Source organism: Engystomops pustulosus, chromosome 2 (assembly GCF_040894005.1).
Source record: "Engystomops pustulosus chromosome 2, aEngPut4.maternal, whole genome shotgun sequence".
NCBI lineage: Eukaryota > Metazoa > Chordata > Amphibia > Anura > Leptodactylidae > Engystomops > Engystomops pustulosus.
Window position 1 is genome coordinate 32,943,936 of NC_092412.1, and position 18,688 is coordinate 32,962,623.

The following is an 18,688-nucleotide window of genomic DNA, read 5'->3' on the forward strand; positions in this document are numbered from 1 at the left end:
TAAAAGCTTCTGATTTTGGCCTCCTGGTAATGTCACTTACTGAATAATTAAAGTTGCCTAATAAGCCATGACTGATGTCGGCACGTAGGACTTGTATGACCTCTAAATTGACGTCTTGAGAAGTGGGTTGAATCATGGGTTGGTCCTAAGTGTTGAGTATAGTACTACTGCCTGAGCAAAGTGTGTATTCCTTGACAAAAATATTTAAAAAAAAAAACCACTTGGACTACTCGGTCATCCGAAGTGGAAAATGGCTTCACAAGTCTTTTGGGACACATCCAGGTGGCCATATTTGTGCCTGGAATCTGAGATATTCCTAGCTCAACCACGATTTTGTCTCATCTGAAATGCTGACAATGGTGGCAGTTCAAACAATGGCTGATATGGACTGGTTTTGGGTAAGTGGCCTACTAAAGGACTATATTTCCCAACTCCAAATATGTCCATCAGAATGTGTCTACGTTTTGGAAGATTCATCCGGTGCCTTTAAGTGCGTCGTGCAATACTTCAGTTTGCCTAAGGTGGTGCTGCATAGCAATTGTTCACTGGCTACTTCTTTGTAAGTCATAAGTTAAACACCTTAGAGTGGTCCCATGGGATACTTGGCCAGCTGTAATAAGTAGGCAAACCCTTAGTTTACTTAAATCAACTAACTCGTGTGTGCGTGTGTGTGTGTGTGTGTGTGTATATATATTACATTTTTTTTTTTTTTTCTTGTGTGAGATAGAGATGTCACCCCTTAATTTTAGGAGGCTGCGGTAGTCCCCTTTTTGGTTCCATTATTTGCCCTTATTTTTAAAAAGTGCAAAAATCCTGTAATCTAGCTGCTAATTTAAGAGAATTGAATTCACAGATGACACTTTAGTATTGTGTCTTTTGAGTGGCCCCTTTTAATTAGGATAATCTGTAGCCCTTGCCCGCTATGATGTGCCCTCCCAGTAAATGTACAACCGCAGAGCTCTTTGTGGTCTGTAAGATGAAGCCTTGTCACTCGTTGTGTGTGGAGAACAGATTATCTCATCCCGCTTTTTCCCACCCCTTTGCCTAAAGGGTCTTTTGTCTGTTTCCATGAGCAGTCCCACTATTGGCAGGGAAGTGTAGTGGGAGTTCTGTTAAACGGCAGGGAAGCCATAGACTGGCGTCACGAGGAAGTCAGGCATCAAGGCTTTCGGAGTTAGTCTATATGACCTTCACAGGGGGCCTCTCAAAAGGAGAGCTGTTCCTCTTGTGCTCTAATAGCAGCAGGGAGGTCGGCGAGGCCTTTGTTCAACAAAGCAGAAAAGAAAGCAACTAGGAGCAAATGGTTTGCTTTATGTAAGCGATTGCTGAGTCAGTGCCTCTAGGGAAATGTTCTGAGTGTCGGAATGACCAGCAACGTGTGGGATTCCCTACGTCTTTTCCTCCTGCCACCCTCTGCCTCGGCTGGTTCTCGTAATTGTACTGACGTAATACATGTAAGGGCAGTGTAAACAAGCCATTCCACAATTTGTAGTTTTTTTTTTAGCAATTTGTATTAGTTTGTGCTTGTCAAGGTCTGGAGTCCTGGGTCCCATACAAACAAGTCCAGCTCCTGCAAGGAGTTTCCATGGCCTTTGTAGGAAGGAGATCCTTTACTTGTACGGTTTCATCTTGGTCTTTAATGAATCGATTAACTGGCTTTGTGACTAGTGTCCATGGTGTGGGAAATGGTGAACAATAAAATGAAAACGGCCCTAGAATTCTTGTCTTTTCCATTGTCTAGAAAAGTCAGAGGAACGAACATACACCAGGAGTAACAAAGTGGGGACCCTCACTGATCAGTAGGTTCCTGCAGTCATTACCAAAACAGAGCTTCAGGTACTAGAGCCCAGGTCCTATTCCCTAAAATTGTACCAAGTTTCAGACCCTAATGATCTGATATTTATGACCTGTCCATAGCTTAAACATGGAATTCGCAGGATAAATTGGGAAGGAATTAATGAATCCGTAAAGTTCTCTAGAGAAGGTGAACAGGTACAAACTGCTAGACCTTGCACACAACCTTGTTATAGTAGACAAGGAACGCAATATTATGGAGCCCTAATAATACTGTATGTACACACAGTAGTTTACATATCTGGCAGTATTTGGAGGTCAGCAGTAGGGGCCATTGGCTGAACTATGACTGGGGCAAGATGGACAGAAAGCTGGAGATGGAGCATATAAAAATATTGTGTTGGCTGTTGATGGGGCTATAAAGACATGGGTACAATGCAAGCATATGGTGCTTCACCTTGACGTTTTCCAGGTTGAACTTTGGTTTATTTGGCTTTACAGACTCGTAAGAATTTCCTTTCCAGTGAGACTGGTCATGCACGCGAGACGTTAGCTGAATTCACATACATTAACTCCTTTGGCCAACTATCTGATGTATGGTACCCCACTGACCAGGAATATGACAACTTCCTTTCTTTTGCAGACTTTAGTGGCCCCGGACCACAGCTTTTGAATTTTTTTATTTATTTTTCCTGAGATCATTCGAGAGATTTACAGTTTGTTTCATTAGCATCCACAAATTGCTCAACAACAAAGACATGTTCACACCAAGTCAGCGTGGGTACTGCAGATTTGTGCTGGTTTATTTTTTTTTTTTATTAACTTTTTACTGAAGTTGGAGGCAGCCAATCCAGAAATCTGATACTTTATGCCTATAGTATGGAGGTAAACCATAATAAAATCCCCTTGTTGTATACATGAAGATCCTGGCCACAAAGTAACTTTGCTATAAGAAAAAAAAATCCTAGGTTTGGCTTGCCCTGTAGTAGATAATCCCAACCTGTGTCTGAAAGGCTACTCTAATTTTAGGGGTTAAATAACTAAAACCCCAGGTACACCTTAAACCGACTTGTCCATAGCCAGGTAGCACGAGTTGTCAGTAGACCCCATTGTGCAGCTCAGGGATCGGAATGTCTCTGAATCATGTACCGGTCTGTAATCCTGAAGATGCTATGGTCAGTGGTGGTGGTTTCAGAACACACTGAGCCTCTTCTATGGCTCCTGTTTGCTCCATAGGTTTAGTTATACATCTTGACAGTGCCGCTTTGTCCCACAGGCGATGACAGGGATAAGCAAGCCTTTATTTGCTCAGCAAATATTGCCAGTTTTCGTGTACCTCCTAGTATAGATGCCTCGCTCTTCTTATCCAACAAGGAGGCCGTTTAAGTTGACATGGCCTTTATGAGTCACAGCTCCAGAAGAGACGATTTGCTTACACGGCCATGTTACTTGATGTCATTTCCAGTGAAATCAGAATTTTGTAATTGCTTGCAATGTTTTCTTAACCTAGGGGGGTAAGTTATGAAAGCAGAATGAACAAGTCAGGAGGAGGGACGGGTGTAACATAAAAGTATCTTCACCATTTATACCTAATCCCCCTTTTGCTCGTAAAATTTTAAGGGAACCTCATTTCTCCTGTAGCTTCTTCAACTCTTTGCCATGATGGGTCACTGTTATGGACAAGTTTCACTAAACTTTGATGCTGGCTCTGCTTCATCTTTGCTCTGATACAGTATTGTTGGTTCCTGAAGATTCTGCAGTAACTGTTCTTGCCAAATAATGGACCTCTTTACTGTCGATGTTCCAGTGTGTACTTTGGATAATGCTAGATTAGATATTGGTTGGCCTTGATTCTCCTGCTCCAGATCTTAAATCTAATGTTCATGGGGTAGATAATCCAAGGATAATCCAAAAAGTTGTGCATGTTTTCGTCAGGCTTGCCAGATCCTTTTTGGTATCTGATGTGGACAGAAGTTTGTTTTGGTGTCTTGATAGCTGGATAATCTTTTGTCTGTGGATTATTTTGGTACTGTCTGATATCTGCCATTCGAGGCCCCATGCACTATAGATGGTCCTCATATTGGGCCAGTTTTGGCCCTTATATGATTTAAACTCTAAAGAAAACCTTCACACCCAGCTGAAGCATTCTGAGAGGTCCAAAAGAATGTATGTCAAACAAACCTAGTCTAATGTTGGCATAGTATAGAAATAATATGGTCCTTGGGTAGTACATTGTCGATGAGTTGAGAAGCTAAAACTGTGCCGTATTTCCATCATTGATGGCATTTTAAGAAATTTGATTGGATATTTCCTTCCCATCATCATGACCTAGGATTGAAATTCAAAGTCTCTTGTGTGTTGGGTGGTCCTTTCTTTTACAGAAGGTAGCCAGGAGCAACTACCCCATCATGGCCGCCTTGTTCTGCAGAATATGGGAACCTTAGTATATTTAAGTCATATTTGTATTTTCTATGGTTGGAGAACCTTATTTAGAAAATCAAAAAATAAAAAAGTTAAACTGGTCGTTATTTGCCGATCATTCCCCTTGTCACGTGGTCTGGTTTCAGTTCTAGGGCTCATTCAAGCCTCTTTTTCCATTGCCGTATGTGGATACAATACACCTACAATTGCGAAGCTTACAAGGTGTCCAGGGATGGGGGTCGAGTATTAAATTTTGTTGCCCTACTCCTCACTGGTTGCCAACTATACATAATTAGGTTCTTGCATTTTTTTCTTTTCCTTTTTCATGATATATATATATTTTTTTTCCTTGCAGCCATATTGAACAAACGACCACATGGCAGGATCCGAGGAAGGCCTTACTGACTCAGATGAATGTTACCGCTCCTACCAGTCCTGCCGTGCAGCAGAACCTCATGAACCCTACAGGTATGAGACAGTTTACCTGTCCCAAATTTGGTCTGTATTCTATCTGTCCAATATTGGCAGCTCTAGTCAGCGTATGTTCATCCTTTTACATTCTGCCAGTTAAGGAGCAGGAAGACTCTACGAGCGATCTACTGAATGTTAGTGTCTTCTGTAATGATGCAGAATGGGGTTAATTCATGCACCTTCTGTAAGCTCCAGCCTGCCCTTTAACTCTCTCATACACACACGCACACGCTCTGTTTGGCTGCAGGTGTACGAAGTGTTAAGTCTCCTCTAGATACAACAAATGGCGACTTATCTCTGGCCTCAAAATAGGACTTGTGAAATTAAACATGACTTATCTTCCTTAGTTTACCTGTCAATATCTTTCATCGGAGTGTCTGTAGGCCCTCTTAAATGTTGACTAGTGTGTTTTTATTTTTAAGACTTTTTTTTTTTTCAATTTTTAAAAAAAAATGTACAAATGGTAAATATCCACCTCCAAGAGCAGCACGTAATACAATCATGAACAGCAGTGACTTGTACAAATGAAGTGGTGCAGATGAACCCCATAAAATATTAAAGAAATGAGAGGAGCATACTCCCGACAAAAGTCAGAGTATCAATCTGGGGTACCCTTAGAAGCATAGGTAAGTTTATAAACCCGTAAGATCTGCATTAATCAGAGCAATCCATTTATCAAGGGGGTAATGGGAGACCATGCCCTAGAGTCGCCTCCCCAGATAGCCCGCCACCTTGTTCCATATAGTCACTGCCGCCCCCATGTTAGACGTGTAGTGTAACCCAGATAGTTATTGGAATTAGAATGCATTTGTTACTCCACTTCATGGGGCAAAACTGGCAATGAATATAAAGTTTTTGCCTTTTTCCTTTTTTTTTTTTTTCATGTTCTGCTATGGTGCTTTTCGAAGTGGTGATTAATTGCAGTACGCTGTGTTTGTAATCTATAAAATACTATAAAACTCTTATATCTGACAATGGATACTCATATTTGGGAACATAAATCCTTTGCCAATGCTCTTGATGTATCCGCAGACTGGATGCACTGCCATACAGTTGCCTTGCTTTTGGTGTGGAGAGGTGGCTTAAAGGGGGAATTAACTATTTCAAGGCTTGTATTCCAGAAAACCGGGCCTGATAAATGCCATTATCTGGATTTAAAATTTTGTAAAACTGTGGGTGTGGGCTTTGTGCAAGGTTTACTGGGAGATGACAGAAATTTTGGTCTTGTGGACAGAACGATTACATCAATATTGAATTTTGTGTGTTTTTTGGGGATTTTTTTTTTTCCATTTTTAATATTTTTTTAAAAAAAATCTCCATATTCGGTTTCACTTTAGCTATGCGAGAGCTTATTTTTGTCGCTTGAGTTATTGTTTTTATTACCATTTGTGGGAGAAATGAGATTCTCCATATTGTGATTTTTTTTTTTACAGCTCTAACATTATGGTGGTGCTGTCATGCTAGGGGAAAGAGGCTCCCCCCAGCAGTCTAATGGATTTGATGCCACAAGCATGCGTATGACGTGTGCACTTTCACAGGCTGCAAACAATCCTTTAGGTCAGTGATGGCGAACCTTTTGGAGACGGAGTGCCCAAACCACAAATCCACTTATTTACTGTGAAGTGCCAATATGGCGGTAACTTATTGTTACCTGTCCTTCAACATCTTTCAATTGTATTGGCCGCCTAAGGCCACCAATACAATTGAAAGAAGGAGGGCAAATTCAGACCATCATTGTAGCTTCTCTCCAGGGTCTCTCTGTACAGGAAGAGTGATGGGTCTAGCAGGACGACCTCCAAAGATAATGCACTTCTTTCAACACCTTCTCACTTTTCCTGCAGTTCCAAACAGTCAATGAAGTATCACTGTAAAATAGCGCTCAGAGCAGCATCTAAGTTGCCTGGGACTGTGGGAAGATTTGATGGATTTGGTCCTGTTTGGTGAACTCTGTCCTGGGGCGATGGCCTGAGTGCCCACAGAAAGGGCTCTGAGTGCCACCTCTGGCACCCGTGCCATAGGTTCGCCACCACTGCTTTAGGTGAACACCAGTCATTCTTGGATGTCGATAATAAGACTGCATGGGCAAGAATGGGACCTACTATTTCATAATTCGAGCAGTCGTCTCCTGCATGGGGCAGAGGCTTTGTGCATGAGCCCATAGAAATGCTGTCTTTGTAACCCTTAAAATTTCTGCAGGTTCTGTGCGGTCTGCATTTGTGTCAGAACTGGTGTAGACTCACCTCTTCATAGACTAATTTGCTAGGAAGACCCAATTGGAACGATTTTTAGAGTGAGAAAAAAAAAAGCGTGAAGCCCAGCCGGATAGAGAATCTTTCTCTCATGAGATATTTTACAAAGATTTTTTTTGTAGTCATTTTGTACTGTTTGGTTTCATTACAAGTATTTTGTATAGTTGGTGGCCGTTAAAATCACCATAGGGTTTAGTTTAGTGGTGGTCTTTGGAATCCGGACAGTTTGTTCCCCTGACACTACCAAAACTGTGTTTTACTATATATCTATATATATATCTATCTTCTTAATTTTTTTTATTTTTTATTAGGACATTGAAACTTTTTTTTGCTCCGGCTTATTACGTTGGTGGAGGGAATTTTTATTTATTGGGCTCAATGCTATACAAAAATATTGAATCCTGAAGTTATAAGGGTATTGATTCACAAGGTGTAGTAGATTTGGATAGAGGGTTGTACTTGTTAGAAGTTCTTGGCTGTTCGTCAGACATTTACAACTGGACCAAGTTTGCCCTCTCTCCGAGCTTGGAGAACCAGCATTAATTCCATCCCTTCGGATTTCTTGCTGAAAGTCCCTGATTTTTGGTTAAATCCTTGAAAGCTGTTGTACATTTTGTAGAACATTTGCAGAAGACCTAAAATGACCTCATGGCAGCCAAAAAAAAAGCTGTAAATTGCCAACCCTTGACTCGGGAGTTATGTCTTGAGCTTCCCTTTCCCAATCTTCAATAACCTTTGTCAATCGATAACCCTCTTAGTGTCTATAGTATTATAACTTGATTGGACTTCTCATGGTTCTCTCGGGCCACCCCTTCCCACAATGAGAATATTTAGGTAATGGTGAATAATACTTCTCTTCATAGCGTTGGAGCTCCTCGTAGATTTTTGCAGCGTTTCATGTTTCGATGGAACATTTTTAGATTTTTAGATCTTAGACTATAATAATATATATTAAGATTAAGCTTTAAAATCTATTTTTTAAATTTTTGTTGTAGGTCCACTACCAGATGGGTGGGAGCAAGCCCTTACTCCTGAAGGGGAAATCTACTACATAAATCATAAAAACAAGACCACATCGTGGCTAGACCCTCGTTTCGGTAAGAACTTTTTAAATTTAGTTTTTCCCAATCTAGTTTTAAGTGTGGTGGTTTTCCTTTTGGGCACAGACCTTTTTTGAGACCACAAAAGCTCTTAGTGTAAGTGTGGATGTTTTCTACAGATAATTTAAGGATAGATGTTACTTGAGGTCTCTTGCGACCACCACCATAGTCCATAAGGGATATGTTCTTCCCGATGTCTGTTGTTATAATGTTCAGCCAAATATTCTGTCCACTGCCATGATCTTACTGTATGCCACGTGCAATTTTTTTTATCTGGAACAAGTTATTACAATTTAAAAACACATTTTATTTGAGGTGTTAAAGAGAAATATGGCCATCTGAAGAGCATTGTGGTTAACTCGTTGGGATGAGGTTTGTTTCATAGCCACCACTTAGGTTAGAGTTGAGGATGAAGAATAGCAATGAGAAACTTTCACCCAATGCTCATTGTACCCAATATATTCTGCCTAATACAGGATCCTCTAGCACAATGATGGCCAACTTATGGCATGGGTTCTCTGTGGACATCCTGGTTGTTGTCACCAGACAGGACTCCAGGCCCCCCTCCTACAATTCCAGGCATCCCAGGATGTCGCATGCTCCCTGCTATTTTAAAGAGACACCTAATGGACTGCCTGGAACTTCAGAAGATGTGGACACCGTCAAATTATCAGCAGAACCACTGCTGTGGGCCCCGCAATTCTTCCTGCATGTGGAATCTATGCTGATAACCCAAATTTGCCTTGTTTTGTTAAGAAACCGTTTCTCCCTTCTTCTTTCTACTGTATTGGTATCCTCAGGCTGCCAATACAATTGAAAGTTGTGGAAGAGCAGTTGGCAAGAAGTTACTGCTCCAAAAACTAATTTGGGTTTAGGTTGTAGTTTGGGCACTCTCTCTAAAAGATCTGCCATCACTGCTCTAGCTCATGAACCCATAGACCTCTGCGGCGTCCATAATTACTGCCATATGCTTGTATAGGGTCCAAAGAAGTCCTTGGCATTGGACGCCTTGATGGTGGTGTTGTCATTGCCATTTTTGGACGTTGGTTATAGGGTTCTTTAGGTTTACCGTAAAACAAATGTATTTGCATATACAATCTGCTCATGGAGTTTTATTTCTAAGAGTGGATTCCTATGATATGTAACTGGCACGGTTTGCTAGATGGGTTGCATCTTCTCCATAGCAGCAAACTTGAGAATTTTTTTTTTTTTTGAGGTCTAATCCTGTTTTTGAAACCTCATCTGCTGTGAATGAAAGGGCAATTGTCTTCCCGAATGCCAATGTTTCAGTCACTCCAAATATGAAAGGCATTTGGCTATGGTGTTTGAACAGCAAGTGAAGTAAAGATCTCGCGATTGATCTTGCTAGTAATGGTTCTAGTATCGCCACAGAGTATAAAGCGCCTACAGCGGCCCATTTGTTGTAACCTTTTATAGGATTACATAAACAATGCTTGCATCTTCTAAAAATGGCGCCACCCCTATCTGCAGGTTGTTTATTTTGGTATTTAATCTTTCTGATCAATGATCAATGGTGAAGTTCAAAATATGGCCACTTTCATCCAAATTTATGTTTTACCACTAAAAATCCATCATGATAAACCAGGGACACGTACTCATGGATTCTGGCACCGTGACACTGGTAATCTGCTCTTATTTGTTATTCATGGCCTCCTTTCTTCTAAAATCAACTTTTTTAAAATTGTGGTAATGAGCATGATGGGCACCTGGTGGTGTTACCAGAGACCTTCAGAGCTCCAGAGCTTGTCTCGTCCCATACCCCTGTGTCTGCATGTGTAATCTAGCAGCACAAGGACGCGCAGGGGGAGGTCAGACCACCTCTGCTCTTTGTAACAACAACCGGTGAAGTTATAGCACTTGGTGGCTCTGGAAACGACCATGAGAGCCCTACTGTCTTATTAGCGTAATTTTAAAAGTTGATTTTAGAGGGCAGAAGGCTGTGGATAACAAATATGAGAATATTTCCACAGTCACTGTGCCTGGATCCCTGGTTTATCTTGATGATCCAATTGCCAAGAAAAATTTGGTGTATTCTGCAGAAGTACGTTCCAGAGCAGGTGGAGCTGTATGCAGTGGAAAATGCTGTATAACTTTAATTTGCATAAATCCTCAGCTTTTTTCTTTTTATGGTAGTCTTAGCTGCCAGTCACTTATTGCACCACCCCATCTCTGAATGCACACTAATGGAAGGGAGGGTGTCGATCACCTCCTTGATTTTTACATTCAGAATAGTTTTCACCCCAAAGCAATTTATTAATCCGTTCAGCTCCTCCTGCTCTATAACCTGCCTGCAGATAGGACACAATCAATAGAGGTTCTACACATATCCACAGTTGCGGTTTCGAGGAAAAATTCATTAAAGGCGACTTGCTAATGTTGTTGCTCTGAAATTCTAAGGAAATGTGAGCCAGACCTCTAGCCTACATGTCTTCCACCACATTTTAGAGGGGGGGCTCTGATGCCTCCCGTGTGTTCCCTGCAGCGCTTCTACTAACATCTCATTATCTTGTGATCTTAATTACTGTTTGCTATACTGTAAGTGTTAATTATCACTTGCACCCCCGCACCCCTCCGTTCTTTTTGTCTTGGTGCTGAATGTTGCAGTTGGCTGTATGCTGTAATTGGGGGGGAGGAGGTGGGGGGGGGGGTTGTCTTCTGTTTAGTATATTTTGTTGAAAAAATGTAATTCTCCCCCCTCCCTCCTGACCCATATCCTGATTTCCCCCTCTTTACTAGAACAAAGTGTTTTTTTTTTTATTTATTTTGTTTGTGTGCGCCTCCCTGTGAGGTCTGGACGGCCTGGGTACGGCTTCATACGCGTTCCAGATCTGCTGGGGTATAAGAATCTGACAGGAAACAGACGAAACCCTGGCTTAGAAAAATATCACATCGGCTTATTTACTTTTTAACGCGTCTTCAGGCTCCGCTCAGAGCAGAAGGCAGAGAGGTTTTCCAGGAATCGGGAACCTCTAGTAACTTTTTGTGCCGAGATCCTGCGCGCCTCCCATACTATAGAATAAATACTGGAGGCTCCGGAATACTGGCATGTCTTAGTGTTACGAAACTCTAGGAAGAACGCATCACACCTGTCGGAGAAGTTTCTGCCATATCTAGTAATTTAAAGGGTTATACCGGGTTTTAATGATGCAGTCTTTATAGATATGGAAATATAGGACATTGTGAGCCTATGAAAACTGAGTTAGAGTTTTGCAAGGATTAATATATTGAAGACTTATTGAACCTATTGAACATTTAATATTGGAACTTTAGTAAGATTGTCCCATTTCAGAACCCCCAAACCTCTGCTTCCCATAACAGTTGTATTGCCTGGTGATGCATCCGGCCCCAGTCCCTGCAATGGGGCAATCTGTAATATCAAGCACCACCACTAGGATTAGGGTCTCTGGTCCAGCATGTTGAACATGGCCAATCTTTGTGTAGACTTTAATGGAGCCCGTAAAGATGTGGGTGAGATGGCATTGGCTGCACAAATCTTTAACTTTATGGCTCTCTTAAAGGAAACCTACCATGAGAAGTGTATCTGATGGTAGATTCCTCCTTCCTGCCTCTGCCCTAATTTGTTATTTTAATAATCCTGGAACCGAACGCAACTTGGGCGTGGGCTACTGGGGCGTGGAGTATCCTTGGCTCCCAGTGCCTGGCCAGGCTAGTACACACCCCAGTAGCCTCTGCAATTAATTGAAATGTTAAAAACTTTTATTTTGGTAATAAGTTAGGTTCCAGGATTATCAAATTCGGCTGGAGGAATCTACCATCACATCTACTACCTATAGTAGATTCCTCATGGTACGTTTCCTTTTTAATGGCCAAATGGGTCACTACCTAGTCGCTTTTGAATGGTTTCAAATAACCTATAAAAAAGTTTACTTTGGCTGAACGTTCACCCTTGTAAATATTTAATGAAGCTGTTCCAGAACATTTTTGTTTCCACTTCTGTCTAGCATTAGGTAAGTAGGAAAAATACATCCTACTTGGATCTACCATCAAAATTCATCATGATAAACCAGGAGTATAGATACAGCCACCATGACTGTGATTGTTATCCAGGGCCTCTTTCCTTCTAAAATCAACTTTTAAAATTATCTTAACTGGCCGGAACTGCTTGGAGGGGGGCTTTACCAAAACCCCTCCATACTTTGTCTTCGCAGGCTGTTGTACTGTGCAGGAGCACTTCTCCCTCCCACTGTATGAGAGGGGGTTGTTAAGCTTGATTTTAAAAGTTTATTTTAGGAGGAAGTAGAACATTTGACAACAAATTTGAGATTACTACAGTAACTGTGCCTGGATCTAGAAGTATGTGTCCTTGGATTATCATGATGGATTTCGATGGTAGATTTCCTTAAGGACCCCCATTCGTCATGGATATGTCAGATCCTTTTCATGTTTGACTGTTCAAAGAGTAATCTCTCAAAGGTGTGTTCCATTATTTGAACTTATTGCATGTATCAAGGATATTTCATTATTTTCTTATCAGTATGAGGCATCTGCTAGGATGTCCATTGAGCCTCTGTACAGAGCATTGCATCTCCTTTGGGATCTGTGAGGACCCCCACAATTATATTGTCCTGGCATATTCCTGGGCTGGGTGGGAATCCCCCTTAAATGTTTTTTATTACAAGGAACCCCATTCATTGTATTTGCACTGGTTTGTTTTGTCCTAACTTGCTACAAACCTCTGACGTAACCATAGTGTCCTTGGCTTTGTTTCGCATCAACATAGAAGAACCGAGGAGGGGGGGGGGGGGGGGCAAAAGAGGTCTCGACTTTAAATGTTATCATAAAAAGCCTCTTAAAACAAGATGTTTGCCGAGCCAGAGATTGCCAAGTTAGGCAGCTGTTTACCTCTTGGCGTACGTTCAGGGCGCTGATGTCACTGTGACCTGGTAAAAATAAAAGTGCAAGTGAGAAAGCGGGCCGACTCACCTCATGAAGCGGAGCATTGTTTTATGTAAAGAGATTTCTTTCTCTGACTCTGATAGGTGGGGGAGGGCGAGGTGATCCGTTAATTCCAAAAATCATTTGTGCTTGTTCAGCTTGACGAGAAATTGATGAGTAACTGTGGAGACCCGTGGGAGGAGAAGACTGGGATGAAGCTGCAGGTCACCAGAACTAAATTTTTGGGTTGGTGGACAGATAATCAAGGCAGGCAAACCTCATATATTTTTGTTTATTAGTTTATAATCTAGACCAGTGTTCTCTCGTTTGCGGATGTTGGGATTTTTGTTAATCAGCATTTTTCTGGGTATTCAGATGTTGCATGAGTCAAATGTGGAAAGAAGTAATAAGACCCTTCTGGCAGTGTCTTCTCTTCAGTTAAACCAATCAGCTTTGTTGTAATCAAAGTTCCCCCACATACATACCTATGCCAACAACGGCCATCAAGTAGAAGTCCTATTTTAATGAGGGGGTTAAAGGGGTTTTCACTTTTATGAATGAAACTCCTGAAGGGGCAGAATTTCCTGAGGATGTGGTGGTAGAGAAAATGTTTTTTACATACAGTTCTTGAGGCTGTACCCAACTCCCAAGGTGGCCTTCTGTTCCCCCAAAGCTCCCATTCCTAATGGACAATTGGTCATGTTATGTTTCATGTTTTAGGAAACCCTAGGCTGATCCCTGGCCTTAAATGTGACTACAAAAGCCATTAGACATCCTCTGCGGATGTCTCATTTTACCGTTTGACCTTATTGACCACTAACTCTACCAAATATAATTATAGACTTATCGGATTACTCATAATTTTCAGTTTCTTTACCCCTTTATGAACTGGCCTATTACTGTTACGTTGATGTATGTTAGATATCCCACTTGTAAATCTGGGGTCTCTGTGATTGAACCACATTAGGTAAACCCTTATCTTTTTTTTCTCTCTATACAGCTATGAACCAACAGAGACTAAGTCAGAGTGCACCAGTGAAATCCCCTCCACCACTGGCCCCTCAGAGCCCCCAGAGCGGTGTCATGGGTGGCGGTGGCAATCAGCAGCAGCTAAGACTCCAACAGCTTCAGATGGAGAAAGAACGTCTACGACTCAAGCACCAAGAACTGCTTCGGCAGGTGAGGCCACAGGTTAGAAACCGCCTTTTGTTACTCTTTATACGTGTTTGTCCTGTCTGGTGTCTTTTTTGTTAGATGGGGGAGGGGAGTTATGGAATTGGCTGAAGTTGAGATTGTATACTTGTAGATCCGTAGACTTACAATTTCCTCCTATGGTCTGCTGGGTCTATGTAGTTTTCTTCTGTACCATACATGCTCCAAGACCAAAAATACACCCCTCCAGTCTAAAAAGTTTCTAGCTGAAAAACCAGTTTTATTTCTTTTAGTTGTTTTTATAACTTTGGAGTGAGTTTTGAGCTTGAGTGTAGATTTACTATACCTTTTGTATAACCGATCAGATGCTCCAGGACAGTTCTGCTACAGCTTTTGAGCCTCTAGATGTCATAGTGCCACACCTGTCCCCACATGTTACTTCTGGTATCACCAGACAAACTGAATAGTAAAGGGGATGGGGGTAGAAATAAGTCTCCGTCCTTTCTGGATGAGAAAATCCAACAATTTGTCTATAGCAGTGATGGCGACCCTTTTAGAGATAGAGTGCCCAAAATGAGGCCCAAAACACACTAGCTTTTCCCAAAGTGTCAACACAGCAATTTAGACAGTAACAAGCTTATTGCTACCAGAATCTTGGAGCTCCAATCTGACCCCCTGTCCACACCTTCCCACCCTTCGGATAGGACCAGGCAGCACAGGATGGGTCAGGGCACTACTTAGACAGCCTGAGACTGCAGGAAGGTGCCATGTCTGGCAAACTCTGTGCCTGGGAGACGGCCCGTGTGCCCACAGAGAAGTCTCTTGAGTGCCATAGGTTCGCCACCACTGGTCTATAGGAACGTTTATTTGTTGGCCTGTAGTGCAGGGTAATCACATTATTGAATTTAATAGTACACAGGTTTACTCTTCTTTGCAGGAACTAGCTCTACGTAGTCAACTACCAACCATGGAGCAAGATGGCGGAACTCAGAATCCAGTGTGTTCTTCCGGCATCACCCAAGAGCTCAGAACAATGACCATGAACAGTTCTGATCCTTTCCTCAACAGGTGTGTGTGTATATGGTGACCACCGTGGCCCGATACGTCTGGTGACTGTCCTTTTGGACAACCCTGACATGGAACCATTGTTATACTGAAGGAGACTTTGACAGAAGGACTCATTTTTTTTATTTTTATTGGACTAAACCTGATTTTTCTCTTCGCAGCGGCACGTATCACTCCAGAGATGAGAGTACGGACAGTGGATTGAGCATGAGTAGTTACAGTGTTCCCCGCACGCCTGACGATTTCCTTAACAGTGTTGATGAAATGGACACAGGTCAGTAGACTTAAAGCAATATATTTCCCGATTGGTCAGTAGTGTTTAGACCAATATTGGTGGATATTGCATAAGAATGAGCTGTATAGACTGTTGCTTTTTGAAGCTTTTTTTTTTTGGGGGGGGGGGGGGGTTGTTTTGTCTTTGCTGCAAAGGGTCATGAATCAACCTTCTTACATGGGCTTTTGTCTATGGTCTGGTCATTGATTGTTTTTAGCTCGATTGACTACCCCTGACTTTCAAGAAAATTTGGGGTGTCAAAGTGACGGTGTAAAACTCTGATAACCTTGCACTGCTTAAACTTTATTCTAGTATTTACCCAATGTCACCTTTCATGACAGTCTTCTATTGTCTGTCCTGTGACTAGATCTGCAATGAGAACCCATTGGTCACCAGTGAATAGATCCCAACATTTTTTTATTTTTTTTAAATTTCTTTGAAGGTTTCTTTGGTTTTTATTTTCTCAAACTTTTTTTCACTCTTCATGTACAGGTGACGCAATCAACCAAAGCAGTATGCCCTCCCAACCGAACCGGTTCCCAGACTATTTGGAAGCACTTCCAGGAACTAATGTGGACCTTGGTACTCTTGAGGGGGAAGCCATGAACGTAGAAGGAGAGGAACTAATGCCAAGTCTACAAGAAGCTTTGAGTTCTGACATCCTTAATGACATGGAGTCTGTCCTCGCAGGCACCAAACTGGATAAAGAGAGTTTCCTCACATGGTTATAGAGGCCTCTACAAAACTGCTTCCAAAATCTGAAAGATTTTGTCAATCAAGAGTGCCTGTAACTTTACGAGTCAACCTCGGCCGCGTAGCAGAATATCTCCTTGTGATCCAAACAGACTTTCAAGGACGTCTACAAATGTGTTTTTTTTTTTTTTTCTTGTCCTAGTATTTTCTTTTCACCCGTTGCTGCTTTTATTACAAACACTTTTTTTTTTCTCCTTCCCACGATTTGCGAGCCTGAGATATCAACATTATGAACTTCGCTGCCTCTTTAAGTATTGTAAATGGGAAGAGTCAAGCAATAATACTACAAGTAGATACTCCATTTTCTGTAAATATGCAGTAACTGTATGCTTCCCGCTCTACTGACATTATTAGCTACCCTAACCAGGGAAGAACAAGATATTTACTCATTTATGTAACTTCTTGTATGGTGGCACCACCTCTCCCTCCCCCAACCATTTTCTTACAACACTAATAAGACGTCTTTCTTCTCAAAGAGGCCGAGCAACCTCGCAAGTTATTGGTTTCTACAAGTTTTTTTTCTTCCATGAACCAGTGTTAAATTTCTTTTGCCGTGGGATTCGCTTTGTCCAAAGAACTTGTATTCTGACCAAGGCGACCAAAATGAGCAGTGGTTGGAGTCCAACGTCAAAGCCAAGAAATTGGTGTTCAGCTATCCACCAAGTCTGAGCTTGAGAAGATGTTTCACCAGGAGTTCACCATCTAGTGACATCTTGACCTGTTTAACCTTCTCTCATATCTTCCCAATTCTTCTCAGAAAAAGTTGGAAGCCATAACTATAATATAGTATGTGTATTAGTCTTCGGAAGGTGTGGGGGGGAAGGGGTTATGTGTAATCCAGTCCGCTTTAGGCAATCTCAAGCATGGTTGAAGTACCGAGCTTTATTATAATGTGTATTTGATGTAAAGTTGCTCTATTTTGGTATGAAATAAGTTGTTTTGTTGGGTCTGTGCAAGGTTCTGAATACTGCATTGAACGGATCTGTAATGTAGTATTAGTCTATAAATGCTGATGATAACGATGATGCTGGCAGGTGCCAGTATATACTTGATGATGATGGTTTTTATACTTTTATGTGGATTGGAGGTGGTACCAGACAGAGATTTTTAGGACGTGTTTTTATTACTGGCAAAAAAATAAGGTTTTGAACATTTATCGAACAAATCATTCCACCTACCTCCTGTCTTTTTTTTTTCTATAGATAAAATGTGTCTTTTACATGAAAATCGGACGTCTAGCAGATATTGCCCAGCTCAAGGGCTTATTTTACTTTTTGTTTTTTTGCCTACAAATTGGCCAATTTTTTTTTTTTTTTTTCCTTTTATAAGGTCCCTTGGCCATAAAAATGATAGATCTACATGTAGAATTGCTTTTCCAAATAAAGCAAATTGTGTATCTTTTTAAGTTGTCTATCACCGTCTGTGTCCTTGCAATTGGGCGACTGCTGCCCAATTTTTTTATTTTGTGATGTTGTATGACTATTACATGATTGTCGTATTGTACACCTAATTGTTTTTATTAGAAAATTAAACAATAGTTAATTGTAAGAATTATTGTCTTTTTTTAAGTTTGTTTTTTTTTTTTTTGTTTTACCAAAATTCATCTTTGAGTGCCTATATAATAAAAATAATTTTAGGCCCCTTAAAGCCCATGTGCTTGTCCAGCCTGAATACCCAGCTAAAAGTAATGGAAGTTGGCTCTCCTTACCCCTCTCTCCTCCATAGAAAGCTGATTGGCCATGCCATAAAATTGACAAAATAAAGGTAATGTCCCATGGGGGGCTGTGATACGGCCTTACTTTCAGTAATGGACTCTGGTTCTGTTGGAATGACAGGGACTCCTAGCATCATGGATTACTTCAAAACCCAAAGCTTTGGGCTGCATTCACACGTCTGATTTTTGTCCAGTCCCGTATTTCTGTGCTGTATGAGACGTATATACGTGACGTTTTTCATCCGTATGCAGCGCGTATTTAACCCGTATTTATGTCACCATAGATTTCGATGGAACTGAAATACGTGAGAAAATAGGACATGCCATATATATATATATATTTATATTATTATTTTTTTTTTTTTACGGCTAGTATATGGTACGGTGTTAACAGAAATATAAATGGTTGGACATATTGTCCATTGAAATGAACATTACCGTATGTAACCCGTAAAAAAAAAAAAAAGTACGGTATGGGTAGCATACGGCCATTTTCATACGTTTGTGTGAATGAGGCATAACTGGGGCAGTATTCAGTTCTGAAGGAATTTATGAACTGAATGCAACAAACAGAACTGCACCATATGGGCATCAACCACTTCTTCTCTTTAGTCTCTTGGGGGCCCTATAATGGTCTTGAGCAGTAGCTAATAATAATAAAAATTTAAGCCAATTTTCTCAAAGCCCTCCTATATCTACCTTGTGACATTTTACATATTGGTGTTTCTGTAGTAGACGCCTTGAGCACTCAAAGTGTCACCAGTTCCAGGTGAATTGA

The 18,688-nt window shown here is 41.2% G+C and overlaps 1 protein-coding gene across 4 annotated transcripts in view; it reads left to right on the forward strand.

Moving 5' to 3' along the window:
• YAP1 (Yes1 associated transcriptional regulator) overlaps positions 1-17,747 on the forward strand; it is a 35,004-nt gene extending 17,257 nt beyond the window's left edge. Inside the window, exons 3-8 of one of the 4 annotated variants that reach the window (XM_072134192.1) lie at positions 4,571-4,683; positions 7,931-8,032; positions 13,953-14,143; positions 15,042-15,172; positions 15,331-15,443; positions 15,936-17,747. In XM_072134192.1, the coding sequence (XP_071990293.1) occupies positions 4,571-4,683; positions 7,931-8,032; positions 13,953-14,143; positions 15,042-15,172; positions 15,331-15,443; positions 15,936-16,174 (889 nt within the window). In that variant the 3' untranslated portion in view covers positions 16,175-17,747. The remainder of the gene's footprint in view (positions 1-4,570; positions 4,684-7,930; positions 8,033-13,952; positions 14,144-15,041; positions 15,173-15,330; positions 15,444-15,935) is intronic. The other 3 variants (XM_072134194.1, XM_072134195.1, XM_072134196.1) reach the window with 3 other exon arrangements.
• The last annotated feature ends 941 nt before the right edge of the window (positions 17,748-18,688 follow it).